Below are 16,548 nucleotides of genomic sequence, written 5' to 3' on the forward strand. Positions count from 1 at the left end.
GCAGGATGAGCATTGCTCATGGTCCTTCTCATTAGTCCCTTCAACATCCAGAACAGCCTGGGCTGTGATTTTCAGCATAGCTGTACTTACTGAAGCAGGTGACAACAACCATATGACTCTAGGTATTTGTCTTCTAAACCAGGTCACTGCTGGAACTTACTCTGATGCTGAGTCTTACATAAAATAGGCGAAAGCAGAAAACATCATCCTGGTTTCTGTATCTGAGTCAACTGCCATTCAGGTGTTATAATTTCCTTTATCAACTTCTTTACCCTCAGTAAGTTTGCAGAAAACACTAAGGTTGCTGGGAGTATTGATTTGCTGTAGGGCAGGAAGGCTCCAGAGTTGCATCTGGAGAGGCTGGATCCAAGGCCAGTGGTCTGAGGTTCAACAAGGCCAAGTGCTGGGTCCTGTCCATGGGTCACAGCAGCCCTTGCAGCTCCAGGCTGAGCCAGAGGGGCTGGAAAGGGCCCAGCAGGAAAGGCCCTGGGGGTGCTCCTGGCAGCGGCTGAACATGAGCCCAGGTGTGCCCAGGTGGGCAAGAAGGACCAGGGCACCTTGGCCTGTACCAGCCATGGTGTGGCAGCAGGACCAGGGCAGTGCCCATCCACCTGTGCTGGGCACTGCTGAGGTCCCACCTTGAATCCTGGGGTCAGTTTTGAGCCCCTCACAATGAGAAATACCTTGAAGGGCTGAGCATGTCCAGAGAAGGGAATGGACCTGGGGAAGGGTTTGGAGCATGAGGAGAAGCTGAGGGAGCTGGGGGGTCTCAGCCTGGGGAAAAGGAAGCTCACGAGGACCTTCTCACTCTCCACAACTCCCTGACAGGGGGGAGCAGCCGGGTGGGAGCTGGGCTCTGCTCCCAGGGAACAAGTGACAGGACATGAGGGAAAAATCTCAGGCTTTGCCAGGGGATGTTCAGGGTGGACATGAGGAAGAATCTTTTCATGGAAAGGGTTGTCAAGCTTTAGAAGGGGCTGCCCAGGGAGGTGATGGAGTCACCATCCCTGGAAGAAATGACTGGCCATGATACTCAGTGCTACGGTTTAATTCACAAGGTGGGGATTGGTCAAAGATTGGACTTGATCTTTGAGATCTTTTCCAACCTTAATGATTCTATGATTCTTTGTCTTCCTGCAAGTCACCCTGACCCTGCCAGCCAAACATTGGTGTAGGTGCTACTTGACTGGGTACCAGAGGTACCAATGCACTGCACTCATCCCCTCAGTCCAGGACACAGGCTTGTCACTGTGTGTCCCTAAAAGCTTGGACGTTCTTTTATTGTTAGAAAAAGAAGAAACATTATAATCTTGATCATTCAAATATTTACAAAAGAGTTATGAGAAATGACTGACAGAATGCAAACAGTAAGCATGGCTGATTTTCTAACTTACCAAAAGTGTTGCCACTGTAACTTTTATCTGATTCAGGAAAAGTTATATTTGGTACCAATCTATGCGCCATTTTACAAATTGTTTTTAAGAAAAATACCCAAAAAACAAGGTCAAAAGCTGGTCCTTATTCTACAATATAATTTTGTTAAACCACATGAGAATGGGTTTTCCTGAAAGTGTACTTGCTAACTGCAGGGCAGTGGGGATGCTTAGAAGAAAATTGATGACATATGTTCATACACATAATTCACATCTTTGGTAACTTGCATGTTTAAACATACCACTCCTTGAAAATAATCAAAGTCTCCCATAAGAATGGAGGCAGCAGAGGGCATTAAGAAATCAAAAAATAATAAAGCAGGAGCTTCTCCCAGCAGTTTTACTAGGCTGTGCATAAGGAGATGGCCTAGCAGGGCATATGTAGTTCTTAAGAGAGCCAGTTTGGTTTTGCCACCATTCAGCCCATATCCAGGAAAGGATACTGTGGAAGGATAATGGAGATACAGTATTTCCCTTAGAATAGTACGGAAACAACTGGTACCCCAGATAGCACCAGATGGTGGATATTTGTAAATTCTTTTTTTTTTTTTCTTTTCTGGTAGAAATCAGCACAACTGTTAAGGTCACTTAATTTAAGGTACACAAATTTAATGCCCTCAAAATGAAGTTCCCTCATTGTGAAGACCACCCCAAACTAGTGTGTTCAGATGCAGATTTTGCCCCAAAAAACTACCCCAGAGGACAGGATGTATCTAGGGAAAAAATGCCCACAGAAATGGGAAGTGTTCTCTGTGAAATGACATTTAGCATTTCAGTTTGGTTATAGAAACTTTCACACACTACAACACAAGGCACTAAGGCCCAAAGTCTTGGAAAGCAGGGCAAGTCTGACTCAACATGACTACTAAGCTTGAGCTAACTTGGAAATGTGCAGAAGAGAGTTTGCTGTGTCCCAAATTCCCACAACCTTTGTCTTGAAAAGCAACATGGCTAAGAAGCAGATGCTTTTCTCCCATGGGAAAAAGAGTGGTCTCTGTCTTATACCTGAAATACATAAGGAGCAGGAGAGGAGCTGCCAAATCTCAGCTCCTTCCAGGGAGGACTGTTACAAATGAGTGTCTTACGATCTTTTAAAGACTCACCAGCAAAGGTGTCTGTAAAAAAGACTTAATGTATAAGTGACAGCGTGACATAGTTCATGGGCAAGGTTCACTCTGCTACTGACTACATGATATGGCACCCTGAGGAAACCCAAAAAAAAAAAATCCAGGGTCAATTAATCCAAACTGAAATAAACTGAAAACTATCAATATGTGCACAAGACAAAAGAATGGAAAGGGTAAGGACAAAAAGGAATGTGGCCTAAAGGCTCACTAGCACTCAACAGTACTTAACAGTACTTAACAACATTTGACTTATAACTTAATTTAAATGTAACAATTTAGCAAAGGAACAACATTTAACAGCATTTAAACTGAACAGTACTTACACTTAACTTAACCCAAAGTAACCTATAATTAAACTTAACAATTTAGCAAAGGGTGCATGTAGGATTTGCTATACCACAACAGTAACTTACAGGCCCGATTTATTTACATATCTATAGTAATTATAAGAATCCGGGAGAGCAGCATTTCTTCCATACCTGCCATGGAAGTGTGTGTGAATACACACCTGAGTGCACACAGACATGCAACATAAACAATCAGTGCAAGGTACCTGTGAAAATTCCCCACAAATTGGTGAAATATTTCAGATGCCTTTGCATCTTCTCAATGCAAAGAATGGAGCCTCAAGGAATGGATTAGTCCAGGACCTATCATTGTTCCCCAAGTGCAGCTCTGAGAGGCCCCACTCAAAATGGGTTTGATGGTCCAGGAGAGCTCAAAGGGTCTCATTTTGGACTGCTGTTTGTAGAGCCCTGAGATTTAAAAAAAAGCAGGAGCTTGTTGGACAGCACCAGTTCCTGGAGCAGACTGTGCTTCTGATCAGTTCAAGAGGAGCTGAGCCCAGATCGTGGTGCAGCCTGAAAAGGGGTGGGGGAGGCACCACCACCAGGACCCCACCACCCAGTGTATGTAGCAGTCCTGCTGCAGCCTTTTAATATTCACAGGTGATCAACAAAGCTGAACCAGAGACAGAAGCTGAGATGTCCCTAGAGCAAGAAATAAATGGAAATAAATGAGAGGAGGCACTCAAGGAAGAGGTAAATAACAGCATGGCCACAGGAGGCCTTGGAGCAGAGTTTCCATCACAGGCTGGGTTGCATCCAAGTGCTGCAAGGTGATGTGTCAGCGGTACCCAGAATTTCACCCTTCTCCCAACCATAAATTATTCCCATCCTGACATTTGAACTCATCCAGCAGCAGTGGGAGGACAGAGGGGGCAGAAGCATGGGCAGAGCTGATGGAACAACTCCTGCTGATTGATAGCAGACAGCTCTTGGGTATGTCAGGAAGCAAGCACACGTCGTTGGAAGCACCTCCACAGCAAAGAGACTGACAGGAAAAAATGTGGTGTACAAAGGCTGCTGCTGTTGGCAGGAATTTCTTATTTTCACGCTGACAGAATTATTTTCACTGCATGAAATTATAGAATCATAGAATCACTGCATCATTTAGGTTGGAACAATCTCAAAGATCGTTGAGTCTAACCTTGCACCAACCACCATCTTGTCAGCCAGACAGAACATGCCCAGCAGCACAAACAGTCATTTCTTGAACATCTCCAGGAATGGTGAGTCCATCACATCTATAGACAGCCCCTTTCAATGCCTGACAACCCTTTCCATGAAGATATTTTTCCTGAACCTCCCCTGGCACAGCTTGATGCTGTTCCCTCATGTCCTGTCACTTGTTCCCTGGGAGCAGAGCCCGACTCCCACCCGGCTGCTCCCCCCTGTCAGGGAGTTGTGGAGAGTGAGAAGGTCCTCGTGAGCTTCCTTTTCCCCAGGCTGAGCCCCCCCAGCTCCCTCAGCTTCTCCTCATGCTCCAAACCCTTCCCCAGGTCCATTCCCTTCTCTGGACATGCTCAGCCCCTCAAGGTATTTCTCATTGTGAGGGGCTCAAAACTGACCCCAGGATTCAAGGTGGGACCTCAGCAGTGCCCAGCACAGGTGGATGGGCACTGCCCTGGTCCTGCTGCCACACCATGGCTGGTACAGGCCAAGGTGCCCTGGTCCTTCTTGCCCACCTGGGCACACCTGGGCTCATGTTCAGCCACTGCCAGGAGCACGCCCAGGGCCTTTCCTGCTGGGCCCTTTCCAGCCCCTCTGGCTCAGCCTGTAAATGCCCCATTCATCCTTGCTGCTAATGTTCTTTGTCCATGGCTGTGTCGATGGGAGGATCACTGGCATGTCATTGCAGGAGAGGTTGTGAGACACAGAATACAGTATTTTTAAAATTTAATCTAACCAATAATTATCCAATTTCCTTACAGGGTGGTGACAAAAAATTACCTGCCCTGCTGTTGGATGCTATGGGTTATTTTGAACTTACCTTCCTCTTCCTCCGCAGTCTGTTGAAGATCTGTTTTCATGGTTCATTTTATCCCTTTGGGTTCTCATAACGAGAACTATTTACTAACCTGGCTCCCTTCCCAAGGAGAGTGCCACAGCTCCCAGCCAGGAACAGAGACTTACCAATGACTCCTCATCAGGCAAGTCGGGCTTTGTCAGAAATGGAGAAGGCAAAAACTTAGGTTCCTATTTCGTTCAGCCTACTTCCTGATGTGTTTCACTCCTTTTTTCCAGACTTCCAGCCCAGAAGCTGCCCCACCCCCTTTTAAATGGTACAAGTTTTAACTAGTTGGAAGTGGTAAATATGGTGCCATGCTAGGAAGCACCACACCAGCACTACTGAAACATTGCTAAACATTTTCACTCATGCCAAAATATTTGAGAATAAATTGGTTTCATCACCAAACAACATTACCCCAGATTTCTGGCATCAAGGATGAAAATAATTTAAACTGCTGGGAAGGCCTTGTGTTTCAGATTTGTTTTGAACTTGTAGAAGATATGGAGGGAGACAGCTGTGTGTCTTTACCCTGACAGCTATGTGTCTTTACCCTGAAATAGGAATTTTTTTTTCAGTGTCAGAAAACATGATTCACCAGGCATGCCAGGGAGAGAATCGCTTAGGAAAGAAATTACTGTATCCCCCCAGGCCAGTCATCCCTTGTAGTTTTAAATTCTGGGAACATGACTTGGGAATGTGAGTGAACTTCACAAACTGTGTGAAGTGCAGTAATTGGGGAGTGTTGGGAGCAAGCCATGACGGGCCTGTGTGGGTCAGTGTTGTCCTTCGGGAGTGTTGGGAGCAAGCCATGACGGGCCTGTGTGGGTCAGTGTTGTCCTTCATACGCCATAAAAATTCTTTCTTCTCCATGCTGTTAAATAAACAGGTTTGAAAGCCCCACATCCCACAGCTGCACTGGTAGGACTCCTCACAGTATCTTGAAGGGGCCTTGGTTGTCACGCAGAGGTCCTGGAATCTTCGAACCTGATGTCACTGTTACTACTTTGCTTAATTTGCACATCCTCTTCACTTTCAGAGACAGGGTGTGATGGAATAATGAGTCTTGTTCATCTTTCCACAGTCAGGATCAGCCTAGACTCATCCAGGGCTGAATTTCATCCAGCTCTAAATAAGGAATTTGCTTCCTACTTGTTTTGTTATTGACTCTGAGCTCATCAAGATGAGATTCCCTTGTACCCCACAGGGCTCCTGGCCTGGGAATACCCTGAAAGATACCATTGCAACTTTTTCATAGAAAACTGCTATCTAAATTATTACTATTAATAGTAATTATTATTTTCTGCTATAATTTTATGTGTTATACCTGAACTTTGAATTTGGTTCCTACCTGCTGTAAATTATCTTTCTACCTCCTGGCAGAACAGAGTTCTTTCAGAGCAGAGTAAAGTAGCCATGATAAATTGACTGTGAGCCAGCTCTGGAGGCACCAGTTACTCAGAGAAGGATGAGATTCCTCAGCTCTGAAACCTCTGGCTGCACCATGCAGCTTAACCATAAGCCAGCATAAAACTAAAGCAAAACAGACCTGCCTTGGGGTAGTGTGTGATTCCAGGGTGGAAGGAAAACCTCCTGTACTTGACATACAAACCATCCACGTGAGAGGTTCAGATGCAGGTTGAGCCCCAGGCTCACAGCAAGGGGACAAGCTCATCCCCTCTGCAGAACCATGCATCCACCAGAACATGGAAGCCTGAGGCAAGGAACAACAGCTCCCAAGAGCATGTGGAAGTCTTTTTGGCATCTGTAACATGTCCAGAAGGATCCAACAGAGCTACTGACTGGTCAGGGCTCATCTGTGCTTAATGGGGTCAATTTTGCATTTGAAAGTAGTGATGAATTCTGGATTTCCCTCTCTTGATGTGCAGTAAAAAGCATGATAGTTGGAGCTGCCAAAGAATCATAGAATCATAGACTGGTTTGGGTGGGAAGGGACCTTAAAGTTCAACTCATTCACAGAAACACAGAACTCCACCCCCTGCCATGGGCAGGAACACCTTCCACTAGACCAGGTTGCTCCAAGTCCTGTCCAACCAGGCCTTGAACAATTCCAGGGATGGGAAGTCCACAAACCCTCTGGACAACCTGTACCAGGGCCTCACCACCCTTATAGTAAAGAATTTCTTCCCAACATCTAATCCAAACCTGGCCTTCAGTCACTCCTGGTTATTGCAGCATGGCACTATGTCCCTTGGGCCATCCCATGCCTGTGTGTCAGCATCCCAAGCACCAGCCTGAGGTGTGGGTCACCATACCCTCAGAGTACGTGCCCTCCTGCCACCTTGGCTGCCTGGAGAAAGGGGCAGGAAGCACCAACACCACCCAGAAGCAACCCTTTGGTTTTGACATCTTAGAGTTTTTAAATGTGTTGTCCTTCCAAGCAAGGATAAGCCCCCAGCTAGAAATGGTGAGATGAAGATGGTACATTTTTTTGCCTCCTCTCCCTCCCTGAAAATACACAGGGATCTGCTTTGTGCTTGGAAATATTCTTAATACCTATTAAAAGTGAAATACCCAGGCAAGTGGAAAGGTGACTGAGGACACAGGAAGGGTTGGAGAGGGACAGAGAGCTGAGCTCAAAAAGGAAGCTGTGAGGCGACAGAACACACCACTTCCAAAGGTTTCCAGTGTGCTTCTCAGCCCCATGGGGATTTGGAAACCTCAGTCTCAGTGGATGGGATTTTTCCTTCATAGAAAGATGTGAAGCAAAATCCAGCTGTATGCAACCATTATGGATCAGGAATATTTAAGAGGCTTAGGCATCCTCTTTTTAACCTCCACTAGCAGCTTTTAAAATGAATTAGCTCAGAGCCCACAGAGGAAAAAATAACATCAGATCTCTCCCTTTCTGCTACTGCAGAGTGTTCAGCAGGGAGCAGCCACAGGGACCCAGCAGCACTGCCATTCCAGGCTGTCACTGGAGCTTGTGGTGCTGGGGAGTGTGAGGCACCACTGGATGGCAAAGAGCATTCTCTGGGCAAGGGCTGCAGGGCTGGAGCACTGTGAGACCTCCAGGGTAGCTAAAACCAGGACTTAAAAGGGAAAAAAAGCCACCCGAGTGTTATGAAATATTTTGCCATGGAAAAGAGATGATTTGACATAAATTGGGCCATGAGGACATGTCTCGCTAGTGATTTATCCAGGCTTCAGGTGCAGTGGTACTCTGACTGCTGGCACCCAACCTCACCTGTTACCAGTTCATGAAGCACAGACTGAGTCTGAAAGGTTTTTGCTTTACTAGACATAATGTTAATAAAGATTTATCAACAGCACCATGACAGAAAGCTTTTCCTTGTGACCACAGTGTATAGTGGCCTGTGCTCCAAAATAGAAAGGGCGGCTCAGGATTCACCCAAAATGCTCTTTTATGCCAAAGCAGTGGCACTGAATTAACTGGAGCAGTGATGCCGCATACCTGTCTCGTCTCCTGCCTCTGATTTCTTTCCATTTAGCACAAGTAATACCCTTATGAAGTGGGTGAGATGAAGATAGAAATTACCCTCTCCCCTGAATCCTACAGTTTTGTAGTTTCATCAAGCTGTTGTTTCAATCACATCCATACCTTGGTGATGCCCACGATGCTCTGCACTGGTCCCTTCACCTGGCATGTGGCACGAGGCCACTCCTGCAGAGGCAGAGGTTTGGGGCACACTGCTCAGCACAGGCACAAGCACAGCCTCCTGGTAACACAGCTGCTCCTCTCCCCAGAGGGCCACAAACCAGTGGGAAAAGAGGGGAGCCTAGTTCCCACTCATCAGGGAGTCAGTCCACAGAAAGGCACAGGATGAAGCAGATCTCTCCTCCTGATCAAGTTATCTCAGCAATCCTCCTCCATGACCACCCATGCCCTGTTCAACAGTATCCCATGCCAAGCTCTGGGGCTCCTCTTGCCCGCAAAGAGTCTTGCAGCAGGGGATGCAGTCCTGTCTGTGGGTCAGTGACGGCGCCTAAGGTTTCAAGTTGTGTCAGCCAAGATTTAGATTTGGTATTAGGAAAGATTTCTTCAGGTAAAGGGCTGTCCAGCCTTGGCAGAGGCTGCCCAGGGCAGTGGTGAGGTCATCATTCCTGGAAGTGTTTAAAAAACATACGGAAGTAGTACTTTAGGACATGGTTTAGTGGTGAACATGGTGGTGGTGCCAGATTGACCTCAATGATTTTAGAGGCCTTCTCCAGCATTAACAGTCTATGATGCTATGAATCTCCTGCTACAGCAACAAGTTCCTGTGGTGGGATTCTTACTGCTCATACAGGCACCTGGGCCAGCAGTTCCCCCTTATCCAAAGGAACAGGCCAGTAACAAACCTGTCTGCATGCTTTTCCTTACATGAAGTCCCTTTTTGGGTGGTCAAAGTAGCACTTAAGCACAACTGTGTGTCGAAGTCCCTTTTCAGCAAGCAGCAGTGGGCTTCCAAGGTTTCATGGGCAGTGGCCCTTGGAACTACCAAAATGACACAAAGTCCAGGATTAACCCAAAGACATAGAGTTCTTGAACTGATGAGGCCTGTTTAACTCCAGATCCCTAAACAAGCTAAGCAGAAAAACTGCAATTTTGAAAGCAGGTGAAAATGTTAAAAATCCTGACACAAATACCCAGAACAATTTAACCATGAGCCCAGGAGGGTCAATCAGCAGCCATGGGAGGGCAACAATGAAGGGGCACTTCTGGAAGAAAGAACAATGCATTAACGACAAGAAAAACAGCAGCGTACTTCTCTCAGATTTTATTTTAATTAAATCACCAGCTTCACCCCATTAAAAAAAGAAATCCATTAATTTCTACAGGATTCAAGATGTATGTTCAGAGAAATTATTATAAGACATAGGACCTGTGAAGTGCAGCAAACTGATTCTTGGCAGCACAGCCAAGGCATGGCATAACATGGAGTAACATCTGTGCACACAGAACGGCGGGGAAAAATCATCCATGACAGCACATTTTGATCAAATACATTTTCAATTTATTACAGTATGGTAAAAATAATGAAAAATGAAAGAAACAAAAGGAGTAACTTTGCCTCAGCAAAGGCACTTTTAACTGCAAACTCCATCCGGCAGCTGTAAAACAGCCCACTGCATCTCAGAATGAATCATCACTTATTCCCACTCCGGCTCACAGGCACATCATCCTTCATCAAGTCCTTTAAATAGCAGTCTGGCTTTAAATGGAATTGTGCAAATTCATTGTAGGATCTATCACTTTGCTTCCCAGCTCTCTGCACACAGATGGTCCCTGTCACTCAGCCTTAACCATTTCCATGGCTCAGGCCAGTACCTGCACATCCTAGGTACCTGCACAGCCTAGGGTATCCCACTTGATAGGTCTTGTCCTGGGATTGAGATAACCCTGACACTGCCACCAGGATAATCAGAGGCAGTTCAGCTTTACTTTAAATCAAAATGCCCATTCATTAAAAATACAACCAGGGAAGGAAGATTTTTGCTGGGTATCAGGAAGCCTTGGGGATCAAGAACCTGGAGCCCATGGCCCATAGCCTTCCCATTGGGATTCATGTGCAAATCACCCAGCAGCAAAGGGGGACAGACTCTGGCAGGAGGCAGGAAGAACTGAGCAGGCAGGAGCCTATGGTTTCAGGACCTGCACATCCCACCCTCATGTCCTACCTGAGGATCACACCTAGCCCTCCAGGAGAGCATCCCTGCCCAGCAACCCTCTAGCTTCTTAGCCCAGAATGCCACTAAAGGCTCAATGCTGCATAGATAAGCAAAATGTTTTACTTCTTCAGTGAGTTGCACAAGGTGAGAGAGGGTACGTTGGAGACACGGCTGCATCTCCTTAGCTCCCCTACAATTCCTCCCTGCAGCATGAGAACCACAGTGTTCACAAGGATGGCCTCCACCCTCTGCATGAAGGGTGGGTGTCCTGCAACCCAGCCAGGACAACTGCCCTGCACAAAAAGTGAAGCACATTTATAAATAAATACCAGCACAGTTTCCACAGTGAAGGCCAAGCTATTCTTGGCTTGCCAGGGAAACTGGAATTCTGCAGCTAAGCAGCATCATCCAAGATCCTGTTTGATTTATTCCCAAGTCCTGTTTGCCCAGAAGGACCTGACTCCCATGCAGGTGCACATGTGCTTCCTCCAGGAGCTGAAAATGGAATTATCATTGTCCATATGTGTTGCATAGATGTGCTTGCACAGAGGCAAGCTCCCGAAAAGAAAAAGATTCTAAGAAAAAGACTCTCCCAACCTATGCACATGCCAATTTTATACGCAGCCTGACTTTCCCTGTTCAAATTAATAACTGGCACTAATAAAGGAACAGATAATTTTCTATTCTTTGCTGTTTAGGTCCTTCATCCCTTCAATACCGGGATGAACCAAGACTCACTTTTTCTTTCTCCTTCCAGCTCTAACCCTTGGCACAGCTCATTCTGGCTCAGTTTTTTCCCTGAGAGACACCCTCATCTCAAGGAACCTAAGGAAGGGAGGAAATTACAGCCCTAGCCATAGTAAACTTCCCTTTATCATTCTGGGAAGGTGTTCTTCCCTGTGAGGGTAAGAAGGCCCTGGCAGAGGTTGCCCAGAGAAGCTGTTGCTTCCCCATCCCTGGAAGTGGCCTTTGGAAGCATCCTTTGGAAACTCTCTAATGTCTTTATTGTATTGTGGTGCCCCAAACTGCCCCCAGCACCTGACGTGAGGCCAACCCAGTGCAGATGAGAGCAGGACAGTCCCCTCCCTGGCCTGGCCAGCCATGCTGGGCCTGGTGCCCCCAAGACATGGATGGCCCTCCTGCCTGCCAGGGCACTCACATTCAACTTTCCACTGACCAGGACCTCCAGGTCCCTTTCCATGGTGCTGCTTTCCAGTATCTCCTTCCCCAGTCTGTCCATACATCCAGGGGTGTCCCATCCCAGGTACAGAATCAGGTACTTTCCCTTGTTGAACTTCTTTGAGTTGGTGATTGCCCAGTCCTCTAATTTGTCCAGGTCTCTCTGCAGAGCCTCCCTTCACTTCACTGGGAAATGGAAAGCTAAAAAAATCTGAACATTTTTCTTGGTAGTCTGAAGTGCTTCAGGTTAGACATTCTAGTCCCTGGAATACCCCATAGGCTGGGAACCAGCCTGCACTGGCTCCAGGGCATTCAAACCAGGGCCAGCAGCTAAATGTGACCTGGAATAAGGCAGGCTGGGATGAGGCACCAACAGGGAATCAGAAGACATAGTGAATACAAGGCAGGCATAAAGGGAACTGGCCCCCATAAACTTTTCACAGGTGCCAGTGCCCACCTGAGCTCAGGCAGTGACTATAAAGGATCTAGACAAAACAGAATTCTGAGATGGAGATCCACTTCTTAGTAAGGCTTTGAGTGTATGTGTTTAAGTGCTTTTCTTAAATTAATTTTCACAAAAGACAGGCCAGCATTCTTCAAACAGTTGTGATTCCTCATTCCAGTACAGAAAATACACATGCAAACATGGCTTCAAACCCATGCTCAGTTAGGAGATTGTTTTAAAGCTTGTATTAAAAATATTTTTATACAAATGATAAATACTTTAAAATAAGCATTTACAAAAATAAACAATCCATTCCCACAAGGAAGGGCATTTATAGCTGAAATTCTGAACACATTTGAAGGCAAGGCAATTATTGATGATGCTAGTTAATAAAATCTTTGGTATGAGTATAGGACAATAATGTTTATGCATCGTTGGCTTCGTTTGGCCACTGTACAGACAAGTGAAGAGACGGCGCTTCCTTAATTTCTTGATATGTCTTCCAAATACAACATACAAATATTTCTAACATGTCTTCCTATGATAATAGGAGAAAAGCCCAAGATTCTCCTGGCTCTTCCTATGACTTGCGTTTCTAAAACAGAATGAAGATGAAAGGAAAAAGTGAACACATTTAAGTTTCATTTTAGCTAGGAAGCAGCACCTGCAAAAAATAAAAATCAATCGAATGCAACTAGAGGAAAGTCCGCTTCCTTCAATTTGTAGAAATCAGCTGCCAAGAGAGACAAACAATGAATCTGTTCAGATTAATTGCTGCAAGTTCAGACAGAATGAGAAGATTGGTCAGTTAGGGAAGGGGGCAGCTTCCCACCTGAACACAGCACTGGATGATGTGGAGCAGGTGACTGTCAGGTGGCAGGCAGAGCACAGGGACAGCTGTAGCTGCTTGGACTCAGCAAATCCAGCCAGCATTCTCTAGCCTTGACACTAGCCAAGCTTCCACCAGCTCCCAAGGGGTGTGGGAGCCAGAAGGTTTGGGTCTGTCTCATGACTGCTGGGAATCATGACCCATTGCTATAGCAACAGGAGCTCACGTGACTACTGTCTTTAAAAAGAGCCCCTATTTGTGGCATCCTCTGTAGACAAAATATCCATTATTTATACCTCAGCATGTCTACTGTGCAATTTGTATCCTGAGCTCATTAATGAATGATGACACCTTGACCCACTCTGTTAAGGAGCCCAGCTCATTCCATCCCTGCTGAGGGAAGGCAGCCAAGAGATGCCCCTGAGTAGCTCACCTGAGTTACAGCAATACCAGAACAGGGCCAGGCCGGCAGCCACACTGAAACAGGCAAGGAAAAACACTGGGCCTAGAGAAAATGGGAAAGGAAACACTTTAAGACAGAACAGGGCAGAAGTTTAGCTCAGTTCATAAATCATCAATTACTATCAACATGCATAATTAACCATATTCAAATGAAGCTAACACATTCAAAACTCTATGTTCTGTGGCTAATGTACTATGAAGCACATTTATTTAACTGCAATTACTTTTTACTACAGTTGCTTTGTCACCATTCCCTGTTTCCCTCTGCTCATCTGGCTACAGCCTACGGAATTTAAGGAAAAGTTTCCTTAAATGTTTCCTGACTCTGAAACTTTGTGCAACCCACCCTTTAAACACTAAACAAACAAGCCCCAGGCTGTTGGGCCTCCCCCACAGCCAGGCACTTCACTCCATACACAGCCCTAGGCCCTGCTCAGGGGAAGAGGCCACAGCCCTCAGAAGTACATTTTTAGGGTTGTTTTTTTTTTTAATTCCCCGCAAACTTTCCACAAACTCCACTTTCTGGCAAGAGCAAATATTCCCGTTCATGTTCACAATTCTCTTGGGGGCTGAAATGAAGAGCCACATGTGCACCTAAACCAAATCTCCCCCTGGAAATTGCCTACCTGGAATTACACACAGTTTAATGGTGATGGTCAGTACTGATGTTCAATAAAACCTTTCTAATTCATACTTATCCACTGACAAAACAGAATAAATATTTATATCTGCTTCTTTATTACCTAATATTCTATTTGTATTTATTATCTCACTAGAAACAGAGATACAATTAAACTACACCTATCAATTTAAGGACAAGTATACTTAAAGCCTCAACAAATTCCTGGAGCTGACTGCATGGACACTGGAGATATGTCCATGGACACATGGACAAGGACACTGGAGAAACAGCAAAGGAGCAAGGATTTGGTTGCTCCTTGGCATGGAGGGGGGCAACTGGCCAAACAATCTCTAGTCTGAGGTCAGCTCAGAAAAAAAAAAATTACTTCAATTTCTTATTTCCAAGTACTTTCTCTGTTCATCCTGCATTGTTACACTGCAGACAGCAACAGCAATGTGAAAAGTCTGAACAGCAATTTGGTTCAATATTCAGAGAAGCACCACCACAGACAAACATACGTCGAGTTAAACAGTGTTTCTCCTCCTTATTTCACTTTTCTCTCAGGAAACTGGAAAAAAGGCTTAATTCATAGAAAGTGTTTCGAATCTCTCATTATTGTATCTAAATACCTAAATAAACTACTAAACTTAAATTATACAATAGTTCATTATAAATTGTGAGAACTCTTCATCTTTCTTTCAAATCTTCCTTTTCAAAATATCCTGCCATGAATAAAATATTTGTGTCTGTAATCTGGCATTGAACAGAGGAAGGTGAAAATAATTAATATGTTTTCCTAAGGAAAATATATTTAAGCTTTTCCTTCCCTTCTGTCATTGCTTTGAAATAATTTCTAGTTAAACAGAGAGCTTAAAAAAATTTAAAAATTGAAATTCATCTCAAGAAGTTATTGATGGCCTTATGCAAAATGACAGTGGCAGCTGAATAGACCTTACTGTTCAAGCATTGAAGAAATCACAGGAAATTAACAGTTTAGCTGTAATAGTGTAAGTAATACCATTGTAAATATTGATTAAACTCTATAGTCTCTTTAATTTCCTGGCACTGATTTCCTCAACAGTAGCTCAGTACATTTTCCTCCATTAATTCTACTTAACTTGTGACAGTAAAGACATCATAAGCCAAAATAGTTGTTACATGAAGTGCAAATTACATTATATAATAAATTGCATCATAATCTGCAAAGCCATTCCATCCGGTGACACTGTATGATTTATTTACCCCTGTCATTTAGCATATATTGCTCCTTGTCAGTGTCTATCTCTGTGGGATCTGGGGTTTCTAGAAATAAAAGCAACACATGAAAAGTTAGTACCCAGCTCAAGCAAACAAACATAATCAGCACATGCAAAATGGTGCAAAACAACATATTTCAGAAAAATAGCCAAAGTTGACATAAAGTATTATCCCCTCCAATGGTAAATCATTGCTAGAATTAAAGCTGCACTGATAAAAGACATGTGTTCATCAAAAGATATAGGCACAGAGTCATCTGAATGCAGCTACAAATAGCTGCAGTTCCACTTCTGATCTGCTTAAGCATTGAACACACAAATAACATTACACTTGTTTCCTGAGTCAGGAAGGCAGGTCATAATCCTTTCACAATGCCAGCAATTTTCATTGTAATAGATACAAACTATTTGTTAACAGATCCACTAATCTGAAAACACCTCTGTAACATAATGTATCACCATTCTTTGCTCCTGAGCAAATCTCTGGGCATTGATGTATTTAACAGGTAGAGCACATAGAAAAAACTTATTGGTGTAGATTATTTACTAAATGCAGGTCTCAGCTGGAGACATGCACAGCTTCTTTAAAATTCTGTAGGTTCTACATGCTAACATATGGCACAAGTAATTTTGGCGTCTATCTTTCTGCAAGTTCTAATAAAAAAAGGAGGTTAAGCCTTAAGGTTTGGCCTTAAGAGAAAGTGTTCAGTAGTTTCCACTCTGGACAGAAAGACCCTTTCAGAGCTGCCTTTGCCACACAGATTTGGAGATCACACTGTCTGCAGAACAGGAATGCACAGCTGTCACCAGACATGGCAGAGACATTCCATAACACATCACCAATCTGCAAAACAACCACTTTAGCCAAACATTTCTGTGGTCATAGAGTCACAGAATCATAAAGGTTGGGAAAGACCTCTAAGATCACCAAGTCCAACCATCAAAGGGTTAAGAGGGTTAAAAAAGGAAAGGAAAAAAGATAAGCCACTTGAAATTTGGCTGTCAATAGAGAAGAATTTAAGACTGATCAGTTTCAACTGCTCTCCTTTTTCTACATGACACCTGGATCTAGGAGAGGTGCCTCGAAAACTGCCCTGTCCACCCAGGCAGCGAGAGATGAACATCCATCTCCCCTGCTAAGGATGTCCCTCTCCATGAGGAAATGGGGCATGGCACTGGAGCAAAACAGAAGCATCTGGAGCATTTTGCTGT

The 16,548-nt window shown here is 44.7% G+C and overlaps 1 protein-coding gene across 6 annotated transcripts in view; it reads right to left on the reverse strand.

Annotated features, from left to right (window-relative positions):
• Positions 1–768: 768 nt before the first annotated feature.
• CARD19 (caspase recruitment domain family member 19) overlaps positions 769–16,548 on the reverse strand; it is a 31,579-nt gene continuing 15,799 nt past the window's right edge. For 3 of the 6 annotated variants that reach the window (XM_085073164.1, XM_085073169.1, XM_085073165.1), the window contains 3 exons: positions 15,323–15,382; positions 13,430–13,501; positions 9,637–12,762 (listed from right to left, as the gene is read on the reverse strand). In XM_085073164.1, coding sequence (XP_084929290.1) covers positions 12,650–12,762; positions 13,430–13,501; positions 15,323–15,382 — 245 coding nt within the window. In that variant the 3' untranslated portion in view covers positions 9,637–12,649. Of the gene's footprint in view, positions 3,550–9,636; positions 12,832–13,429; positions 13,502–15,322; positions 15,383–16,548 lie in introns of those variants that run through there. The other 3 variants (XM_085073167.1, XM_085073168.1, XM_085073166.1) reach the window with 3 other exon arrangements.

Source organism: Lichenostomus cassidix, chromosome 12 (genome assembly GCF_008360975.1).
Source record: "Lichenostomus cassidix isolate B80296 chromosome 12, HeHo_3.0, whole genome shotgun sequence".
Classification (NCBI taxonomy): domain Eukaryota; kingdom Metazoa; phylum Chordata; class Aves; order Passeriformes; family Meliphagidae; genus Lichenostomus; species Lichenostomus cassidix.